The sequence below is a fragment of the Gopherus evgoodei genome, chromosome 4 (assembly GCF_007399415.2).
Source record: "Gopherus evgoodei ecotype Sinaloan lineage chromosome 4, rGopEvg1_v1.p, whole genome shotgun sequence".
NCBI classification, from domain to species: domain Eukaryota; kingdom Metazoa; phylum Chordata; order Testudines; family Testudinidae; genus Gopherus; species Gopherus evgoodei.
In genome coordinates, this window is record NC_044325.1 from 153,669,229 (window position 1) to 153,691,884 (window position 22,656).

Genomic DNA, 22,656 nt, shown 5'->3' on the forward strand with positions numbered 1-22,656 from the left:
TTGGGGGAAGGAGGGAACAGAGAGACAATTAAAGTGAAACCTGATCCTAAAGGGTCAGAAAAATGTGAACTCGGAAAGGAATTGGCTTTGTATTCAGTTCCCAAGGGCTCTGACTTATGAAGAGAGAGGTGCATATTCTGTCTGAGATTGTGCTTAGAATTCAGAGAGCAGGGAGGATGCAGAGATGAAGACGCAGTGGGATCCCCTGAAGAGAGGAGGCTGATCTCCCCACACTGGCTCATTCCTGACCAGCCATTGTTGCCCTGCGAAGTCTCTCTGCCAGGTCTCTCTGGTTGATAGCTTCCAGCACCATCGTGGTCACCTGCACTGCATAGTGCACCCTGTAGTGACTGATCAGCAGCTCAGTGAGCTCCACAGGCTCTGCCTTCTCCAGGTCACATCGAGGTATGTGGCAGTATCCCTCTTTCAGCCTGATGTCAGTCAGTTTGCTCTTGAACGCCTTCATCTCTGCCTTTTGGAGGTTTTTCAGGGTGTCCAGGAGGTGATCTCTCTTTGTCTTCCCCATGCCACCTCCTAGAACAGGGGTAGGCAACCTATGGCACGAGTGCTGAAGGTGGCACATGAGCTGATTTTCAGCGGCACTCACACTGCCCGGGTCCTGGCTACCAGTCTGGGAAGGCTCTGCATTTTAATTTAATTTTAAATGAAGCTTTTTAAACATTTTAAAAACCTTATTTACTTTACCTACAACAATAGTTTAGTTATATATTATAGAAAGAGACTTTCTACAAACATTAAAATGTATTGCTGGCACGCGAAACCTTTAAATTAGGGTGAATAAATGAAGACTCGGCACAGCACTTCTGGAAGGTTGCTGACCCCTGTCCTAGAACATGAGCCAGCAAAGTCCAGTCCAGCCACTCCCCACCCAGGTACCATTCCCCGCTCTCTTTCACTCCCAGGCTCTCCCGCTTCATGTTACACCTCTCTCCTCTACAGAAAATGCTTGGTACCGCCTTGCAATCCTAGTGCTCTGTACTGAGTGTCTCACAGCCTCGGGTCCTGTCTGTGTGGTTCCCCTTTACTCACCCTTCTCCCCACTTCTGGTCTCCCCTCCCACAGATACCTCCCTAACTCAGTTACCTTGACCCTCTTCCCCTCCTCACTGGAATATCTCCCAATGCCCAAGCCTCCCTCCTTTCCTGTCAGAATTCGCCACCTTGATGTCCACCCACTCCCTGAACCTGCTCTGAATTAGAATCCTGGATCAGGGCAGGACTACTGCCTAGTGGTTACAGTATGAGGGGAGGAGAGTAGTCCTGGTTCTGCCACTGACTCGTTAGGTCTTTTTTTCTTCTGTAATTTCTGTCTTACTGAAATAAGGCCTCTGTAAATCAGGGGAGATGAACTGACCTGTGTGGCGTTCTGTTGATGGTGAACTGTGCACAATGTCACCTGGAAGTGGGGAGGGAAGAAGAGTGAAACAAACTTTTTATCATAATTTTCTGTTTACTCTGCTCACCTCACATCACACAGGCCACTTGCGGATCTGATTGGCTAAGCCAGTCACATGGCAGTGTGATTATCTTTAGAGCTGAAAGAATGATACACCAGTTAATGAGTTATTCAGAGTCCCCTGAAGGATCTGTTTCTGGCCACTGTCAGAGACTGTAGCCAGATGTCAGACTCCACAGGTGTGGCAATGCCTGTGTTCTTAGACAGCTGCTCTGGGTCCCCCCGCAGAACACCAAATAGCAGAAATACACACTTAACACACACACGCTCATTTGGCATATGATGCGTGCAAGTTACTGTGTGCACCCAGTGACATGTCTCTGTACAGCAACACTTATGTCACCGCTGACTGTGACAAGCACACACAGCTCTTGCTTCAGGCTTTTAGCTTCTGGTTATTATTATTGATACATCAAAGCCCAGCACAGGATGATAAGATCAATGCATTGTAAATGTCTGGAATACTGTTGCTCCTTTGGCTGAGCAGAACGCTGTAATTTTGGGGCCTGCGGGGTACTTTCAGTTTGGTCAAGTGATCAGTGATAGAAGTCTGGTATATTTTTGGTGTCATCTGTTTATGTCCAGAAACAGACACCGCATCCTGCTTCCCTGACCAGCAGGAGGAACGTACAATTCATGGGCTTTAGCAGACATCCCCAACCAGAAACTCAGCCTGATGCCCAATAAGAAGCTGCCTCGTCTGCCTCTGCTTCCTTACCGGGTTACCCAGCAACTGCCTCTCTAATGGCCGACTCATTGCGATCCCCGAACACCCAGCACCAGGTCGGCTTCCGGCTCAGATTGTCAGCTCTTTGGGAAAGGGACAAACCTGATCCCTGGATAGAGCTCCTAGGCACTACTGTAATACACCTATAAATTAATGTACCGCACTTAGCACAATTGGGTTCTGGGCCACGGCTATGGGTCTCAGGTAACACAATGAATAATAATGGGCTTGGCCTGCAGGCTCCCATCTGCACTACAAAATATTCTCAATTGCTCTCGCTGTTAGGTAAGAAAGCAAATGCTTAGCTGCCCCCATTGGTCTCTGATGGTCCTGCACCCCTGATGGCAGCCATTAGCACCACTCAGCACCACAGTAAGTTTTAGTAATGATGTGTGAAACCCATTGTACCTCAAACATAGTAATGGCTTGTGGGGACACCCAATTTCAGTGTATTTCCCCCATTTTAGTATCTGGATGGTGCTAGCACGTAGGAGTCAGATGGATGAATATCTTCAATACCAGGCAAATTGGTTAAAACTACAGTAAAGAACAGAATTATCAGACACATAGATGAATATAATTTGTTGGGAAGAATCAACATGGTTTTTGTAAAGGGAAATCATGCCTCACCAATCTACTAGAATTCTTTGAGGGGGTCACCAAACATGTGGACAAGGGGGATCCAGTGGATATAGTATACTTAGATTTTCAGAGAGCCTTTGACAAGGTCCCACACCAAAGGGTCTTAAGCAGAGTAAGCTGTCATGGGATAAGAGGGAAGGTCCTCTCATGGATCAGTATCTGGTTAAAAGATAGGAAACAAAGGATAAGTATAAATGGTCAGTTTTCAGAATGGAGAGAGGTAACTAATGGTGTCCCCCAGGGGTCTGTACTGGGACAGTACTATTCAACATATTCATAAACACTCTGGAAAAGGGGGTAAACAGTGAGGTGGTTAAGTCTGCAAATGATACAAAATTACTCAGGGAGTCCAAAGCTTGCTGTGAAGAATTACAAAGAGATCTCACAAAATTGTGTGAAAGGCAGATGAAAACAACACAATGGCAGATGAAATTCAGTGTTGATCAAAGCAAAGTAATGCGCACTGGAAAACATAATTCCAAGTATACAAACAAAATGATGTGTTCTCAATTACTGGTTATCAACCAAGAAAGAGATCAGGGAGTCATTATGAATAGTTCTCTGAAAACATCTGCGCAATGTGCAGAGGCAGTCAAAAAAGCGAACAAAATATTAGGAACCATTAGAAGAGAGAGAAAAAAATGTCATAATGCCACTATATAAATCCACCTTATGCCACCACCAGGAATACTGCATGCAGTTCTGGTAACCCCATCTCAAAAAAGATATATTAAAATTGGAAAAAGTACAGAGAAGTTCAACAAAAATGATTAGGGGTATGGAAGAGCTTCCATACAAGGAGAGATTAAAAAGACTGTAAAAGCAGCAGAGAGTCCTGTGGCACCTTATAGACTAACAGACATACTGGAGCATGTCCTTTCGTGGGTGAATACTCACTTCATTGGACGCATCAAAAGACTGGAAATTATTCATCTTAGAAAAGAGATAACTAAAGGGGGAAATGATAGAGGTTTATAAAACTATAAATATTGTGGATAAAGTGAATAAGGAAGTGGTTGTTTTTTTTTATCCCTTCACATAACACATAACCAGGAGTTACCCAATGAAATTAATAGGCAGCAGGTTTAAAACTAACAAAAGGAAACTTCTTCATCCAACACACAGTCAAACTGTGGAATTCGTTGCCCAGGGATGTTGTGAAGGCCAAAACTATAACTGGGTTAAAAAAAGAATTTGATAAGTTCATGGAGGATAGGTCCATCAAGGCCTATTAGCCAAGATGGTTAGGGATGCGACTTCATACTCTGGGTGTCCCTAAGCCTCTGACTGCCAGATGCTGGGACTGGATCACCTGATAATTGCTGTTCTGTTTATTCCCCCTGAAGCATCTAGCACCAGCCACTGTCAGAAGACAAAATATTGGGCTATATGGACCATTCTTATGTTCTTACAAATTGAATTTGAGTCAACAATGTGGTGCAGTTGCAAAAAACCTTGCTGGGGCATATTAACCGGAATGCTGTCTGTAAGGTACAGGAGGTAATTGTCCTACTCGACTTGGCCTTGTGAGGACTAAGCTGGAGTCCCATGTCCAATTCTGGGTGCTGCACTTTAGGAAATACGTGAACAAATGGAAAAGAGTCCAGAAGAGAGCAACAAAAATGAGAAAAGGTTTAGAAAACCTGAGCTGTGAGGAAAGGTTAAAAAAAACTGGACATGTCTAGTCTTGAGAAAAGGAGACTGAGGGGGGAGCTGATAGTAGTCTTGAAATATGTTAGAGGCTGTTATAAAGAGGACAGTGATCAATTGTTCTCCATGTCCACTGAAGGTAGGACAAGAAGTAATAGGCTTAATCTGCAGGAAGGTAGATTTAGCTTAGATATTAGGGGAAAAAATTCTAATTCTAAGGGTAGTTAAGTTCTAGAATAGGCTTCCAAGGGAGATTATGGAATCCCCATCATTGGAGGTTTTTTAGAACAGGTTGGACGAACCTGTCAGGGATGATCTAGGATTCCTGGGCCATTTCAGTGCAGGGGGCTGGACGTTATGACTTCTCAAGGTCCCTTCCAGCCCTGCATTTCTATGATCATTCCCAGAAGCAGCAGTCGTCTTGTCAGTAGCAACCACTGGATGATTTTAAAACTTTTCAAGAGCTTTCCAACAGGATGCCTGAGATTCTCAAGATTTCTCTGGAAATGGTTCAGGACAAAACTTATAAGCTTTGATACTGTGCAACTGGCTGCTCAAAACAGAGCACCTCTCCCACCTAAATTCTAGCTCCTGTCCCTTTAGGTCTATAGAAGTCTCAGTTACAGGGCTAGCTGCACCTCTCTGTCCCCTTTCTGGCTGCTGGGTGCATCCTTCTTAGGGCTCGTGCCTTCACCATTCTTGGGATGGAATCATGTGATCCTTCCATGCTTAGGCCAGGCCCTGGGCTACAGCACCCTGTGTCTTCACCATTATTGCCCTGCTGGTCTTCCTTTCAGGAACCTATGACTAGTGGCTTATAGCGACCAGAGAGTCTTCTTAAAACAAGTATCAGGGGGTAGCCATGTTCGTCTATATCTACAAAAACAATGAGGAGTCCAGTGGCACCTTAAAGACAAACAGATTTATTTGGGCATAAGCCTTCATGAGTAAAAAAAGTGTTTTTTTACCCACGAAAGCTTATGCCCAAATAAATGTTGGTCTTTATGGGGTCACTGGACTCCTCGTTTTCTTAAAACAACAGTACTGTTTGTTAGTAGGAACGAAAGCTTTACTGAAAAGGATTTTAAAACTACATATAGTCTACAGGCATGTCTTTTTTACCTTAAAAGCATGTCTCTCTCAACAACACAAGTTGGTCCAATAGTAGATATTACCTCACCCACATTGTCTCTGTCTTTTACCTAGAGTCCTACTAACCCATAATGGTTACCTAGGCAGGCCTAACTTCTCCAGACAACCCCAGCAGACCCTGGGGTCTCTGTTTACCTCCCACTCTCCTCCCGAGAGAATGTCTCTCTTTGAACTTTCCAGGGTCTGTGTTCTCCCCTCTTTGCAGGGCAAAGGCTAGTCTGTGTAATCTGGTCTGACAGGCTCAGCTGTTGACAGAGCCAGTATTATCGAAGCTAACAGTTGTGCCTTTAAAGTCTTTAAGTGTTTGCTGAGAACTAGTTATCAGGAGCCTGAGTGCCTTTTCTGGATAAATTAAGTCAACATATAAAAACAACGAGGAGTCTAGTGGCACCTTAAAGGCTAACGGATTTATTTGGGCATAAGCTTTCATAGGTAAAAAACCCACTTCTTCAGATGCATGTGGGGTTTTTACCCACAAAAGCTTATGCCCAAATAAATCTGTTAGCCTTTAAGATGCTGCCGGACTCCTCATTGTTTTTATGGATACAGACTAACACAGCTACCCTTCTGATACTTTAAGTCAATATATGGTTTCAGCAAACACCACAATAACCAAGCCACCATACTGTATCAATACAACATTACAAGGCAGCTCCAAGTCCATCACAATAGGACACAGCTGTGATGCACCCCCACTGCCTTGGTCTGCACCTGAGTTTTGCACTGACCATCAGCAAGTACCGAGAGGGGTTGTCTTGTACAAATCTCTCACCCCTGCCAAGATCTTCTGCTGAGCTGAACCTACCTGGTCTCACAAGGGCCTTCCAGATAACTTGCCTATCACTTTGCTTCACCAAGCTGAGCTCCAGTTTGTCCCCCAAGCCCTGGGTGTAAATCTCCACGTATGGGTGTTCATCCTGGGGATCTACATAATGGAACTCCAGCTCCTGCAGTAAAGACAAGGGGCTCCATTAGGGGTGACCCTGCCAGAGCCAGCAGAGCTGTGAATCAACAGCGCAAAGGATATCCCAGTTACCAGTAGAAACTAGCTCCAGGCCTCAGTCATCTCTTGCCTTGATTATTGCAACCTCCTCACCTCTCTCCTCCAGTGCATCCAAATGTTGCTGCAAAATTCCTTGAGCACAGCATCCTGCAGCACTAGACAGGGGCACTGGGGCCAGTGTGGACTGTGAGGGGAGAGTGCCCCCTACTATACCTCCCACCCTGTTCCCTGCAGCACAGCGCCCCCTAGTGCCATGACTAAGTTGAAATGATGACTTCAGGAGAGGGCCCTGATATTTTTATGCCTTCACTGAAGCACAGAAGATAATTTCACTCACCTCAGGTGTTATCTCTACATCTGATGTGCTGGATACTGCGTAATGGAAGCCATAGGTTAATGGCTTGGTTGTAGGAGGTTTGCGCACACGTATTGATTTGTATTTTCGTTCATTGTCATCAATGACCTGTAAAGAACAAGCACCGTCATTTCTGAAATACAGGCAGACAGGGCCACAGAAGACATTTTGTATAGGGACTACCACAGGGGCAGGAGAGCCAGTGCAGGTTCCTGATTCCCATTTTCCTCCTACACAGCAGTCCTTGGAAGAGGAGCCTATTGTTATGACGATAAGGGAAAACAGTGCCATGAGAACGGCAACTGAGGAGCAATCTTGGTACAATGTTAATTGTTTATAATTAACGCTACAATTTTGGCACAGGTATTTTTATTAAAAGTCACAGACAGGACATGGGCAATAAACAATAAATCATGGAAATGGAGCTGACACCCAACACCAAAGCCAGGCCCTGCCCCCCGGGATTGAAGCCAAAGCAGACATCTCTTAAAATCATGGACTCTGTGACCAATTTGTAGCCTCGTTTCTAATGAGGCTCGGCAACATTCAATTTTAAATTTTGACCGAAAATGTCAATATTTATTTTTAAGCATTTCCCCCCTATTTTTATCTATTTAAATTTTCACAGTTGTGGGACATTACGGGGCCATCAGGCAATGATGGGGCTGGTCAGACAATAACTATTTAATGACAGTAGCGGTTGAGATTCAAAAATTAAAGTTTAGGAAGTGGTAAAACAACGTGTTCACATCACTTGTCCAAATATACAAAGTCAATAGCCTCAAATCAAACTCTGAAAACTTCCTAATCAGCTTTCTCTTACTTTGCCTATCTGCAATTTTTGATTATGATCAGTGGAAGCATTTTTTCATCAGCTTGTGTTTATATGGTGAAATCGATGTTTACTGACATATATACTAATAAAAATTGAATCCTCCCAAGTCTAGTTACGTTCGCTTTCCCCAATACGAAAAGATGGATCTGTTCCCACCTGCCCAACTGCTTCTTTGTTCAGTTATTGTCAGCATCCACTGAAAATTTAAACGAGGACAAAATTTTGACAAGCACCTAGGTGACCTAGGAGCCTAAGCCACATTTTCAAGAGTGAGATGGGCAGTTAAGGCCAAATTTACATAGGTGTTTAGGTGCCTAGAGAAAAGTGCCAGGTAGGACTTTCAAAAGGATCAAAGCAGGTTAGGCCCTTAACTGCCATGGAGTTAATCTTCAGTCTAGTAGTTAAAAGTCTGACATGCTCCACTGGCTAGAGGTTGAAACTAGACAAATTCAGACTGGGAATAAGGCATAAATTTTTACCGGTGAGGGATATTTAACCACTGGAACAATTTACAAGGGGTTATGATGGATTCTCCATCACTGGGCATTTTTAGTTCAAGATTGAGTGTTTGTTTTTTTAAAGATTTGTTCTGGATCAACCAGGAATTATTCTGGGGAAGTTCTGTGGCCTCTTTTGTACTGGCGATCAGACTAGATTATCACAGTGGTACCTTCTGGCCCTGGAATCTATGAAAGTCAATGGGAGTTAGGCACTTTGATAAATCCCACTAAGCACCTAAGTGAGTTAGGCACCTCTCTGCATCTTTAGTGACTTTTGTAAATCTGGCCCTAAGCCTGGCTTTTCTGCAAGTGGGACATAGGCGCCTGTCACAGGGGGGTAAAGCTCCATTAAGGAGAGTCTCAGTTCTCCCGTGACTGAACACGAACGCCCTGGCTAGGCCTGATTAGGGGTGGTTAACACCTGGGGTCAAGTGATAGCGAGGGAGGCTTGGGTGCCAGGAAGGAGAGAGGCCAACCAGAAGTAGTGAGACCTGAGTGGTGGAGACTCAAGCCAGAGGAAGGCCCTGGGGAGCCCACATTTTGCCACTGTTCTGCAGAAGGAGAAGTGACCTGGGGGAGAACCCCGGAGAGATGGGTACTTTCTCTGGGCCCAGGATGGGCAAATATTGTTTGTGTTGGTCCTTTGTTTGGGTCTTTGGACTCTAACAGGGGACTCCTGGGGTAAGAGTAAGAGCCCTCCAGTCTGAAGGAAGATGGAGATTCATAAAGAGCCTGGCATCACAGAAGGCAGTAGAGCTGGAACCAAAGGCATTGAACTTTATTTTGCGGTTTGAGACGTCCATATTAATAAGTTGCCCCGTGCTGTGGGTGTTACTAGCCTCAGAGAGTGCTGGAGAAGTATTCTGAGAAGGGGAAACTGAGGGTGGGGTGCCTGCAGGGCCAACCTATGCCATGAGGGGGTGCTCTGAGATGGGGACCCTATGACAATTCCTAAGCCACTTGGGTGCTTCTGAAAACTTTATCCCAAGTCATTACTCCTTTGGCGTTTACATAATCTTAATTTTTCCCCTTTCCAGCTACAATTCTGCTTAGAAAATGAACCCGCAAAGCTCCAGCAGATATAATGATGTCATCTGATTTTCCCCTCATTATTTTACAGCTCGATGTTACATTAGAGATGTAAGACAGATCTCAAATTCCAGGAAAGAGTTGTCTCAGTCTGTTCTCCAGTTATGAACAGCACAATACCATCTCTAGGCTGCTACTCTTTCGATTTGTTACCCTCAGCTTTCATTCCTTTGATTGTGCTGTCTGGTCTTAAACTGAGGTGCCCTTAACATGCCCTTCTGAGGAAGAAGATAGAAAACTTCTAAAGCATAGATTGAAACAGTACATCTCTAAACGAGTGAACAAACTTATTTCCAAATGGGACTGATGTTTAAGAATCAATGTGTACAAAACAACCGCCATTTTGAAATTCTAACTTTAAACATTTTAGTGTTATCAGAATACAAGGTTTACAGGCATAATTCATTCACTCCAGTTTTTTATGCATGGTGACCTGCTAATGGAGGGGGGAAATAGATGTATTGTCTTTTCCCCCTCCTTTATGATTCATAACGAAAGCCTGAAATAGTTTATTTAAACATTTATTTGCTTGTTTTTTTTTATTTTATGATGAGTGGACAGTGAGTGTAGATGACAGTATCAGAGTGAAAGTTGAGCTGTTGACAAAAAAAAAAAATTACCCAGAGAGATTTTAAAATGTATAAAAAACCTCCACCAGTTTAATTTTTATAACTGATATTTTGAGTCAGCTTTTGTTAAATATGCAACACGCTCGTCTTTTCACTTAAGATGGTAACAGCTAACAACTAGCATTGCTTAGATCTCTCAGTGCCCCTCCATCAAAACCAGTGAAGACCGGTCTGGACATTCCTGCGATTTCTAAGTTATAAAACAAGCAGGGAAAAAATTGGTAGTAAAGGATATTACAGGAATTTTGTGTCATCATAAAACCCAAATTATTTTAAAAAATCCCTCACAGGTCACTTTTAAAATCCCTCACGGGTCACATCTCATTTCCCAGGTAGAATATCATATTTCAGAGTAAAAAGCATGGAATTTAGAAACAAACTTTGCCACACTTATCTTTCTGCAGCTATCTCACAACAACACATGTTACAAGATGTTCGGAGTTATTCCAGGTTATGTGCTGTATGGTAAATAGTGAATCTGACTCACGCTTGTTGAGTCTCAGTTACCTTTTTCAACGCAAAGATGTCAGGTATCAAGTAGAGGTGGAAAGTTATATTTTCAGCCCTGAGAGCCCGGTAGAGCAGTGTGACACTGTGGACTGGAGGAGCTCGCTTAGGCATAAAATGGTTCCAAATAACTCCGAAAAGAGAGAAACGGGGGTTCTCCAGCACTGCATGAAAAGGCATCACTTGCATTGGCTCCTCCAGCGTCATCCTCCCGTCAACGAAATGGGCGATTCGCATCTGGGAGCCGTCAGCCTCTCCCCCTGCGAATGGATGTCAAAGAGAATGAGGTTCTGTTTTACCTGTTACATGACAGCACTGCCCAAGGTTTAGAGCAAGGGATGGGGACCCAGGAATCCTAGGGTCTCCTCTCAGTTACGCGGGGGAAGGGAATAAGAGACCAGGAGTCAGGACACTTGCCTGTTGTGTAACTACTCATTGGTGCATGGTTACTACAATCAAACATCCTGTAAAGGGCCTTCGCTGCCTTTCCGGGGGGGCGGGGACTGAGCTGCTGATGGTCAGGTGAGCTGGCTTGGCACCAAGTACAGGGCTGACACAGATTTGATTCCCCCCTCTTGCCCAGCATGGAGCAAGGGGGCAGGGAAGGGACTAAACAGTGACTGAGTCCCACTCTGGTTCCTGATAACTACACATTGCCCCTTTATTCTGGGCTGGTAACGCTGTAATCTGGCCCTCGATAAGTCAGTGACCTGCATTTTTTCTTGAACGGGTGTAGTGAATAGGAATTGTGTAGCATCTCTTCAAACCATCCAAGAGCCACCAAGCTGGCCTCCTCTCTTCCATTGCAGAAGCCACCAGAACCTGACACAGTAACAATGCCTGCAGTGCATACACAGAGCTAGTCCTTGTATGATGTTTTCTAAATATTTCTGTAAACATACAGGCCCTAGCTGCATATGCTCACTGGACACTCTGTTGCTGTGTTAGGTTCTGGTGACTCCTGCATTAGAAGAGTGGAGGCCAGCTGGATGGCTCTCCAACTATTTAAAGGGATAAAACCCAGTTATACCCAAGCTGTACCCAAATAAACACAGCTGTGTCCGGGTGGTTTCCTCATATTCTTAATGTTGTGTAAAGAGCAAAGATACAACAGGAAATTTATGTCATTAGGGGTTTCTGACTCCCACGTTCAAGAGAAAGATCAATGACTTTCTAATGAGAGAAGCAGAGCAGAAGATACAGCCTTTGGCACCCTCGTGTCCACCTCCCTTAATTAACTATCCCCCTCCATCCTCAGCAGTCTAGCCCTCTGCACCTTAGTTACTTGGTTGCCCCCCTTAAATTTAAGTATTTCCATTGTGCTCTCGAATTTTCAAGTTCTTAAAAGCAGAGGTGAGAGAGACAACTGCTCCCACCAGCCATCCGGCTGGCTACAGTTCTCCAGGGGGAAATACAATTGGGCTCCACATCTGCAAATATAGCCCAGGCTTTTACACTGCAGATTGGGGGTGGGGTGGGGCTGAGTAGGATGAAGTCCACAGACAAGAAGAACGGGGGGAGCAGGAAGTAATTTGGGGGAACTATCTGCGTCTCTGCCCATGCAGGGGACAGGATGCAGTTCTGTGTCTAGAAACACCCAGAAGAGGGGTGTGGTGGTTACCGAGCAGCCTCGGTACCTCTTCTTGGGGGTAGTACAGAAAGCCACCCTTTATGGGGAGGCAGTTATGCATGTCTCACGCGCCCTCACTCTGAGAGCTAAGAGCATCAGAACCATGGGGAACATTATCACCTCAGTGGGGTCCAGCTTGTGCACCTAGGGCAGTGATGAGCAACCTGTGGCCCGTGGGCTGCATGTGGCCCATCGGGGAATCTGATTGCGGAACGCGAGACATTTTGCCCAGAGGCTCAGTTTTGGAGGCACTAGGGTCACATGGCCTAACCTTTCGGAAAAGGGTGACCCCTTGGGGGTCTGGCACACTGACAGGGTTCCTCTAAGGGACAGTTTACAGGCCAGTGCATAGCACAGGCCCTGTGTATTGGTTACAGTCCATATACACTAACTCCTGGTAAATGGAAGCACAGGACAGTCCATATCAAGAGCTAAATCAAAGCACCTCATCCAATTCTTTGTAAAGTGTCACACACGGCTTTAGTGCGCGTGATCTTAATTCCATGATCATGCTGGACCCAACAACTATAACTGACTGTTATTTACCAAGAACCAAAGGACTCAGCCCTTCAGCTCTTTGACTTTTGTCCTAGATTCTTTTCCCCTCAAGTGCTGAAAGTCTTGGATTCAGAGTCTGCTGAGACTTATGGTGTTTGTGGGCGTTTGCAGTCATGGTTTGTTACAAGATTACTGAGATCTATGGGTTTATAGAGCTTTTATAGTACTTATTATTTATCTGCCATACCTGCGAGGCACACGAAGTGGGGGAGGTGCACAGCTGCCACAGCCCCGGCCGGTTCTGCACAGATGTTAAACAATGGGCCGGCCACCATCCACTGCTGCATTTCTAGTTCTGTCTGATAACAACGCCAGGATTCATATTCGTATTTGACAGTCACAGCTGCCCTCACCTCAAACCCCAGTTCAGTTTCAGAGCATCTGAAGGAGCCTGCCTGGGGGAAGTGAACCCTGCCCATCAAAGGGAGAGGGAAGAAGAGAGTTAAACAACACTAAATGCAAAGTGTCCATCAGTGTTGTTATTCTCATGGTGTGATGTGCTGGGAAACAGGCACAGAGACTACAGGCCCAGCAGAGTGAGTGGTTGTGCGGGGACAGGATAAAAGGGGTTATTTGCCCTATTTTTTTAAAAGAAATATTTATTTTGCTTCCAACTGACGTCCCCCCCATAGGGTATAGGGCTCCTGCATTGTAATGCTCCACACACACTGAATTATTATTTGAGAGAAAGGTGACTTACTCAGCAATGTGATTTTTTGGTGTAGAACACAGGAGTCCCAACTCCCAGCCCCCCCACTATAAACACTAGACTCTAAACCCCAGAGCCAGGGATAGAGCATAGGACTACCCTCCAATCTTACCCATTAGACCTTCCTACGCTGATTGTCCAAAAGTTAACTTAGAAAAGACACTGATTTTAGCTCCTAACAAGAAGTCCAATGACGGAATCAAATCTGTACAATGTATAGCTAAACACAGTAATGCTTCCAGTCCCATTTTGACAGTCTTTAGACAAACCTGTGTTATGGGTTTGAAACATCTAAAGTTTCTATAAATCCAAACAGACCCTCCCCCCACAGAGCATGCGATTTTCACAGGCTTGTAACTTGGGCCAAATGTAGGTGGATTTTCAAAGGAACAGCAAAAACCCCTTACCAAATTTCAAGTCCCTGCTCTAAAGCATGGAGGTGCCAGAGCTTCTCAAGGAAACAGCTGTAAGAATTTTTCAACATGGGCTAAACAACATTTTCCCCTACTTTTATTTTCAGAAACAACTGAACCATTTAGCTGAAATTTCCCCCCAAAATTATCCTTCAGTTTACATTTTGGCAAAATTCTCAGCAACTGAAAACAAGGTCTCATAATGGAAAGTGTCAGTCAACCTTAATTCTAGGTGTCACTATCAGCTCCATGTAAATGGTGCCCCCAATCTCTGACCTGTACATTTTCTGGTTCTCCTCCAGGCCTGGCAAAATCTCTGGTTGTACTTCTGCAAAACCCTAAAACAAAGACATTTGTATTAACTTGACTCCAGTAAGGATTTTCAGCTGGATAGTTCTTGCGACAGGAAGAACTTGTTAGCTAGACATGGAGTCCTGTACAAAACCTTCAGCATGTGACCTACCAAAACTATCGAAACTCTCTTCTAAGCTTGGATCATCTTGTGTCTTGACTGTGGTAAACTCATTCCCTCCAGTCCATTCAAAGTGCTGCTACCAAGTGTTGCACCTTCCTGTCTATCAGGACCAGCATTTGCTATGGGGCACTGGGGCAGTTGGCCCCCTGACTTTCCATAGAACTATAGGCTTCATTCTGGTTTCCTCCCCTCCTCCTCCTGTTCTCAATGAGAGGCTATGGATTGTCCTTGAGCAAAGACACCCTCTTTTAAAATAGCCACCACCTCCCATTGTTCCCACTGGGAAGGAAGACAAGCTGTCCTCAGTGAAGATGCTGGCAGCGATCTGCAGTAAGAAGATGTGTGTCTTTACAATCAATTAGATTTAATCTAGAACTATAAACTCTGCTTAACTAATCACAATTGTATTGGTATTGGTTGGCATCACTCCTGGGCACAGTTAAAATTATTTGGGTGCCTTAACTGTGCATTTCCAAATCTTAATATATTTGACTTTCTTGTAGCTATAACCTTACCTCTGATGGCCTGGGTTTGCAGTTTTGGAATAGTTACATGTCTGTTTGGTTTTTTTACCCTTAAATTACTGAAACATGCTTAACGTTAATTCCATTTTAATGCAGTTTTTGTCTGGGAATTTTCTATGGGGTTTCACTAATTGGCGATTTAATAACAATTTAATGTCAGTTCTGTTGAGGACAGACTCCTTCTTGCTCTCTCTTCACTGTATTGACTTTAGGGGTTAACAGGAGCAAAAACTCATTGTTGTTACTCCAGTCAGCAGTTCTGGCTTCGAGACACATGGGGACCTGCCCTGTCAAGGAAGAAAGGGCCATTTTTACATAGTCTTGAGGAGAAGCGCTGCTAAGTCATTTGTAACCACTAAGATTATTCTTCTACTTCCTCATCCCTTGTTCCCAGCATATAAACACAGGCAATGTCGTTTCCTCTGAGTTAAACAGTGTCCCATTTGCATAGCACAGACACACTGACAGTGTGAGATACTGCCCAGACACCACAACCATTTCTATGGGGACAGATAGGGACAGAACACATACAGGAAAAAACACAATCCCCTACCTTCTCTCTGCGACACAAGTCACATCTGTCCTTTCCCCAGGAGTCTGAAGTGGCATCTTCACTCCTGCATCTCACTCCTGCAGAAGGAAAAGTATTGGGTCAGGGCAATACATCCTGAAGACAAGACTGTCCCCAGCTCTGGGGAGATGTGTGGGGGCAGTCCAGGCACAATTGAATCCTTACACTCTTAGATGCCTAAAAACTGAGGTTAGCATCACAGCAGTGTTACCCATCACTCCATAGTTACCCCTCCTCTGGTCCTTTCCATTCCACAACTGATCCCTCTCCCCTCTACTTCCCCATCTCCAGTGCCAGTTTCTGCTCAGTGAGCATGTCTCACACTGTCTGATCCCGGGGAACATCCTCAGAGCATGGGGAATGAGGTTACACCACCAACAACAAAAATAATAATGGTTGTGGGTCACTGGACTTGGCTTCTGCAATTCATTTCCCAATCTCCATGCCTGGAAGTCCCCTGAGGCCTTAAAAAATATTTAAGAGGTGAGTTAAAGCCCATTTCACCAGCCCAGTCCGTGTAGTAGCACATTATACACACACACACACACACACACACACACACACACACACACACACACACACACACACAGACAGATGGGCAAGGGTGACTAATGTTAAAATAATGGCCAAATCTGTGATGGCATGAGACGCTTGAGACTTTTTAAATTTCAGTTCAGATGGAAGCTGTTCCCACATTTATCACAAATATAATATTACTCACGGAGGAATTCTGTGCCACTGCGCATGCACAGAATTCATGATTGCTACAGAATTTTTATTCACAGAAAATATATTCTGCTCAAGAAGTTCTGCCTTTCGCCCAACAGAGGTCGCTGTGGTGCCAGAACAGCTGGCTGACCAGACTTAAGAGCTGGCAGCAGGCTGCATTCCTACAGCAGCCTGCCGGTGCAGCCAGGTTGGGAAGCAGAGAGGGGCACGTGGGGCTTAGGGTGACCAGACAGCAAGTGTGAAAAATCAGGACATAGGGTGGGGAGTAATAGGAGTCTATATAAGAAAAAGACCCCAAAATCGGGACAGTCCCTATAAAATTGGGACATCTGGTCACCCTAGTGGGGCTGCTGGGGGGTTGTCAGAAATTGGGGTTCAGAAGGGTTAGTGGGAGGAACAGACTGGGGCATGGACTCAGGAGCTAGTGGGGTGACAGCACTGAGACAGGGGCTGAATGGCAGGGGATCTCCAGGCCACATGGGGACAGGAGTAGGGGATCTCCAGGCCACATGGGGATGGAGAGGTGCAGGGATACAAAGGGACAACGGCAGATGTGCCTGACTGAATGGGAGAGGCTCAGGGTCAGCCTGGGTCTGCATGAGAGAGGCTCCCCAACTCCTTCACAATCTCCTCCACAACAAAAGAAACTGTTCCATACTTCTCCCACTCACAAGCAAGAACCCTCCAGATTCCTTCCCAGGCTCCTTCCCTCTCCCTCAGTTCCTTCTTTATCCCTGACTCTCCCAAGCCTTTGCACTGCTTCTGAGGGGTGTGGGAAATATGATTCTGTATTGTAGTTTAAATGAATTACTCAAAGTTCTGTATTAATATGCCTAGTAAGGAATCTATTTGTCAAAAAAAAAATTCCTGAATCTCTTTTTTTTTCTATATTGTAACAGACATACTTGCTGACAGATATTTTGAAAGAAATTACCAAAATAATTGAAACTGGCATGTTTATATTGTTAATTTGACAAATAAAATATCATTATTTTAAAATATTGTGTGCAGAAGTTTTAACTTTTTGGCACAGAATTTCCCTGTATAATAGAGTGGAACAAAAAACAGTGGGACTTTCCAACATTGCAACTTTTTTTCATCCTGAATCAGGACAACAGTTGAAACAGCAAAGCTTGGTGCAGAACAAATTCTGAACATTTTGATTCAGAAAAGGTGAAATGTTTTGTTTTGGAATTTTCAACTGAAACTAAACATTTGAACATTCCTGAATCAAAATGTTTGAAATTGTTTTGTTGAATTGACCCAAAATGCTTTGTTTGGAGTCAGTTCAATGTTAAACTGCATTTCCCTGGGGTCATGCACTGCTTCATTAAAGCTAGTTATCTAATGTCCTCATTTTCCCCTTTGGGCTGGGATCCCTAAGCAGGCTACATCTGGAATGATGCAGCAGCCATGTGACTCTCATAATGCAGCATGCTGCAGGATAAGCAGGAAGATGGTGGGGCATCATGGTAGATGTAGTCTGGCCAGGGAGCCCAAGCCATAGTAAGGTAACGTGTTACAACCAGGAAATGCAGCTTCTTGTTGAACTGACTAAAAACATTTTGGGTCAGTTCTACAAACCAAAATATTTTGTTTTGATTTTTCCAATGGAAAAATCAAAACATATGATGGCGTGGACTGCACCCTCAGCAAGTTCGCAGATGACACTAAACTGGGAGGAGTGGTAGATACGCGAGAGGGTAGGAATAGGATACAGAGGGACCTAGACAAATTAGAGGATTGGGCCAAAAGAAATCTGATGAGGTTCAACAAGGACAAGTGCAGAGTCCTGCACTTACGATGGAAGAATCCCATGCACAGCTACAGACTAGGAACCGAGTGGCTATGCAGCAGTTCTGCAGAAAAGGATCTAGGGGATACGGTGGACGAGAAGCTAGATATGAGTCAACAGTGTGCCCTTGTTGCCAAGAAGGCTAATGGCATTTTGGGCTGTATAAGTAGGGGCACTGCCAGCAGACTGAAGAATGTGAACATTCCCCTCTATTTGACATTGGTGAAGCCTCCTCTGGGGTCCTGTGTCCAGTTTTAGGCCCCACTCTACAAGAAGGATGTGGAAAAATTGGAAAGAGTCCAGCGGAGGGCAACACAAATGAGGTCCCTTCCAACCCTTATATTCTATAATTCTATGATCAACAAATTCAAAATATTTCCCATGGAACCTTTTCAACAGAAAATGAAGTTTCTGCAAAATCATAAATAATCCCGATGGAAAATTTCCAGTCGGGTCCCATATATAAAGGTTTCTTACTCTTGTGGATTCTCTCATGTTTTGCAAGGTTGGAGCTGTCATTGAAGCTTTTCCCACATTTAGGGCAATTATAGGGTTTCTCTCCCGTGTGGATTCTTTGATGGCGGATGAGGTTTGATATCAAACTGAAGCTCCTCTCACAATCAAGACACTTGTAAGGCTTCAGTCCCAGATGGAGGCTTTCATGTCGAGTGAGGTTGGACCTAACATTGAAGCTTTTCTCACATTTGGAGCATATATAGGGCTTTTCTCCTGTGTGGATTATCTGATGGCGGGTAAGGTTGGATCTATCATTGAAGCTCTTCTTACATTCACCACATTTGTAGGGTTTCTCTCCAGTGTGGATTCTTTGATGGCGGATGAGGCTTGATTTCACACTGAATCTCTTCCCACACTCAGGACACTTGTAAGGCTTCAGTCCCAGGTGGAGGCTCTCATGTCGAGCAAGGCTGGACCTGTCACTGAAGCTTTTCCCACATTTGGGGCAATTATAGGGTTTCTCTCCCGTATGGATTCTCTGATGGCGAGCGAGGTTGGAGCTGTCATTGAAACTTTTCCCACATTTGGGGCACTCATAAGGTTTCTCTCCTGTGTGGATTCTTTGATGGCGGATGAGGTTTGATTTCACACTGAAGCTCTTCCCACACTCAGGACACTTGTAAGGCTTCAGTCCCAGGTGGAGTCTCTCATGTCGAGCGAGGTTGGAGCTGTCACTGAAGCTCTTCCCACATTCACCACATTTGTAGGGTTTCTCTCCTGTGTGGATTCTCTGATGCCGAATAAGGTTTAATTTCAGATTGAATCCTTTCCCACAAATGGGACATTTGTAAGGTCTCTCCTTGTAGGTAGAATTTTCCACTTTCCATTCTCTGTCTGCAACTTTCCTGGAATGCCTTTTGTAGGGAGTGACTTCCCCATGTCTCTCACTCGCAGAGTGGGCACCGGCTGGAATAAGACGACAACAATCAGCAACTCACGCATTTCGTTCTCTCAACTCCCCCCATAAAACACACCCTTTCAGTAAAGCTTATGAACTCTAGTCAGCATCTGCCCGTTGCCTATGTAGATGTAAAGTCTTTGCAGCAGGGGGCTTGTTTGCAAAACTTCACACACACCTATGGCAGAACCTAAATAATAATAAGCCTGATTCTCCACTGCCCTGCACTTCGTGGTGTCATTCACACCTGTGCAATACGGCAGTAATGTATCACCATGCTGGAATTCCTGACTCGCGGCTAGGTTCTATGTGCAAATGATATCAAAAGCATCACAAGCCCGTCTTACAGGGAAGGTGTTTTTCTTTTCTTTTTTGGGGTTGGGGGGAGTTGTTTGGGGAAACGTATTTCCAGGGTCAGGATTAACTTCCGCTTTTGATCAGGTGATATCCAGCGGCTGGGAGGTGGAGGCTATTTGATTTTAGATCAAGACAGTAGTGACAGGCATAGGCGCCAACTTTTCCCAGCGCCGGTGGGTGCTCGTGTCCCCTCTGCCCCCGCTCCGACTCCACCCCTGCCCCGCTCCCATTCCAACCCCTTCCCCAAAGTCCCTGCCCCAACTCCGCCCCCTCCCTGTCCCATTGGCCCCCTTCCCCAAATCGCTGCCCTGGCCCTGCTTCTTCCCCGAGTGAGCCATGTTCCCCCTCCTCCCTCTCCCTATCAGCACCTGCTACCACGAAACAGCTGTTTTGCGGCGGGAAATGCTGGGAGCTGGGGGAGAAGCGGCACACTCAGGGGAGGAGGTGAGGCAGAGGAGAGCTGGGGCAGGGCAGGGAGCTGCTAGTGGGTGCCGAGCACCCACCGATTTTTCCCCATGGGTGGTCCAGCCCCAGGGCACCCACGGAGTTGGTACCTATGGTGACAGGCAGTTTACAGCAGCTGGGAGTCAGAAAGACAATTGCAAGCAGCAGTAGATCACATTGGGATGCTTGCAGGAAATGGGTGTAGAGCGATAATGAGGCAAAGGTGATGGGTCACATGACTTGTTGAGGAACACCAGGAAGTGTTAGCTGGTGAGTCCTCTGCAGACAGGTGTGCTTAGGTTTACTTGGACAAACAAGTGACTATGAGTTAATAACCCTGGCTGATTTATAACTCACAGCAGCTCTTGCCTTAGCAAATGCTCACGCTCGTTCCCAGCTCTTGCCCTCTGTGGCACAGACCAAGGAGACAGTGCGTGTGAAAGAGAAAGAGGGAGCTAGCGGTCAGGGCAGAGCTCAGGTCAGGGGTCAGGACTCTGCCTCCTTTATGGACCCCTCTGTGTGTGTTTCTACAGGACAATGTCACTTCCAGACTCATGAGGTCCCCACGTTATTTCTCTCTCTCTGGGTTCCTTCTTGAGTCTCTGCTTCCCCTCTTCTGCTCAGGGCCAGCCTTAAGGGTGGGTAACTTTCCAAGGGAGCTGTGCCATAGTCAGGGGCCTCCGTGCCATATAATGTCAGAAACTGCTCCCAGCTTGGGAGGGGGGATCCAGATTTCTCCCTGCTTTTTTCCAGTGGAGGAACATGGGGGGAGCAAGTGGTACCACAGATACTGCTTGGCCCCCTCCTCCCCAACATGCCTCTGTGCCCCCCTAGAGGGCTCAAGGGAGGACTGATGTCCTGCATCCAGCTCACTTTCCCCACCTGGGCTGTGTTCTCCTGCCCTCCCCTTACGCAACCCAGGTGGGAAAAGTGACCTGGATGCTGGGAGCCCTGATGTCTCTCTTTGCTCCCCTCTTTCCCGCTCAACCCCTAGGAGCGCAGGAGCAGCGCTAGGAGGCAGGGGAGTGAACAGCAATGCCAGCTGCTCCATGCATCCAGGTCACTTTCCCCATGAAGGCGCAGGAGGAGGCAGGGGGGCAGGAGGAGGTACAGGGCTTAGGGGCACAATAGGGGGCTGGGTTAAAGAGGACACAAGGGGACTGGGGAGCCCACAGGGGCCTGGGACAATGGGGTCGTGTGGTGCCCATAGGCGCCAAAATACAAGTTTGCCCAGAGCATCATTTCCCCTGAGGCTGGCCCTGCTTCTGCCTTGCGGCTGGGCTGACCCCAGGCTCTGGATAGCTGAGCACAGCCGAGCTGGGGTTAGTCAGCCAGGGCTGGATCCGGCGGCGGGGGGGGCCTGGATTGGTCTCCCCTGCTGTAAGGGGGCGTTGTACCAAAAACCCCTGACCCTCAGCCCGAGCAAACCAGCCCCGCAGCTCGCCGGGGGGCGGGTAACAGCAAACGCGCTCCGGGCCAGCGGGGAGATCCCACAGAAACGAAAGTGAACGCTGGACCCTGCGCCACGCGGGGAAACGTGGCTTAATACCCCGGGGCCTGACCGCGGCGGAATGTCCCAGCTGGTCCCCGCTGACCTCAGTGGGAGCTTTGCCTGAGCGAGGACTGGGGCGGAACAGCGGGGGGAGGGGGGGTCAGGATTTAGCTCATTGAGACCAGAAAGCTCCCAGCTTGCGACATTTGTTATCGCAGTGAATTGCTGCCCCCCCCACCCCTCCTATAGCCCGGCTCCATCCTGCCAGAGGAGAAGGGTTCTTGGTCCAGCTAGGATCAGGCGCCAGCCCTGACCGGGGCAGGTGTGCAGGGGGGGCACCCAATCCGGCCCCCTGGCTTGCTCCTTACCACCGCTTGGTGTCCTGATGTCTCGCAGCAGCCTCTCGGTCAGCTTCTTCCCATAGGACTTCCCATAGACTCTGACCACCAGGTCCCCCAGCTCGATGGAGTCCGCAGGTCTCAGCCTGCCCCAGGGATGCGTTCATAGCCCTCCTTCAGGGGAGTCTCTTCCAGTAAACTTTTGAATCTGGGCAGCTCCCGCTCCTTCAGGCTGTCCACCCCCCAGGCTTGCCCTCCCCTCCCCATGCTGCGTCCTCCGGCAGCCGGTGGCCACGCCAAACTGCACTGAAGCAGCGGAGAGAGGGAACTTGCTGAGCCAGCAGCAGGAAGCGATTTCTCCCAGAGAGCCGGAGGAGAGACTATTTACCACATCCTGCGCCTGGTACTTTCCCATTACGCCTGCGTGCGACCATGCAGGATGTTTGTTTAAGCTTTGCCTGAGCTGGCCCCTTAAAGTCAGGGTGCAATGACTTTGTAGGCAGGAGGTCTCAACCTTTTTCTTTCTGACCCTCCACCCTCCAACATGCTATGAAAACTCCCCTGCCACAACTATTTTTCCACATATTAAAGTCGGGGCTGGCATTAGGGGGTAGCAAGCAGGGCAACTGCCTGGGGCTTCAC

General features: G+C 46.5%; 1 protein-coding gene across 1 annotated transcript; it reads right to left on the reverse strand.

The window, feature by feature from the left end:
• Positions 1 to 610: 610 nt before the first annotated feature.
• Positions 611 to 22,429, reverse strand: LOC115651307 (zinc finger protein 3-like; the record flags this gene model as incomplete). Its single annotated transcript, XM_030562241.1, has 11 exons — positions 22,403 to 22,429; positions 22,045 to 22,174; positions 18,447 to 19,391; positions 15,428 to 15,504; positions 14,152 to 14,213; positions 12,941 to 13,164; positions 10,566 to 10,825; positions 6,988 to 7,113; positions 6,453 to 6,594; positions 1,375 to 1,416; positions 611 to 642 (listed from the first exon to the last, which is right to left on the reverse strand). Coding segments are annotated over exons 1-11 (2,067 nt in total), but the record flags the coding sequence as incomplete, so codon positions are not given.
• Between the last annotated feature and the right edge of the window lie 227 nt (positions 22,430 to 22,656).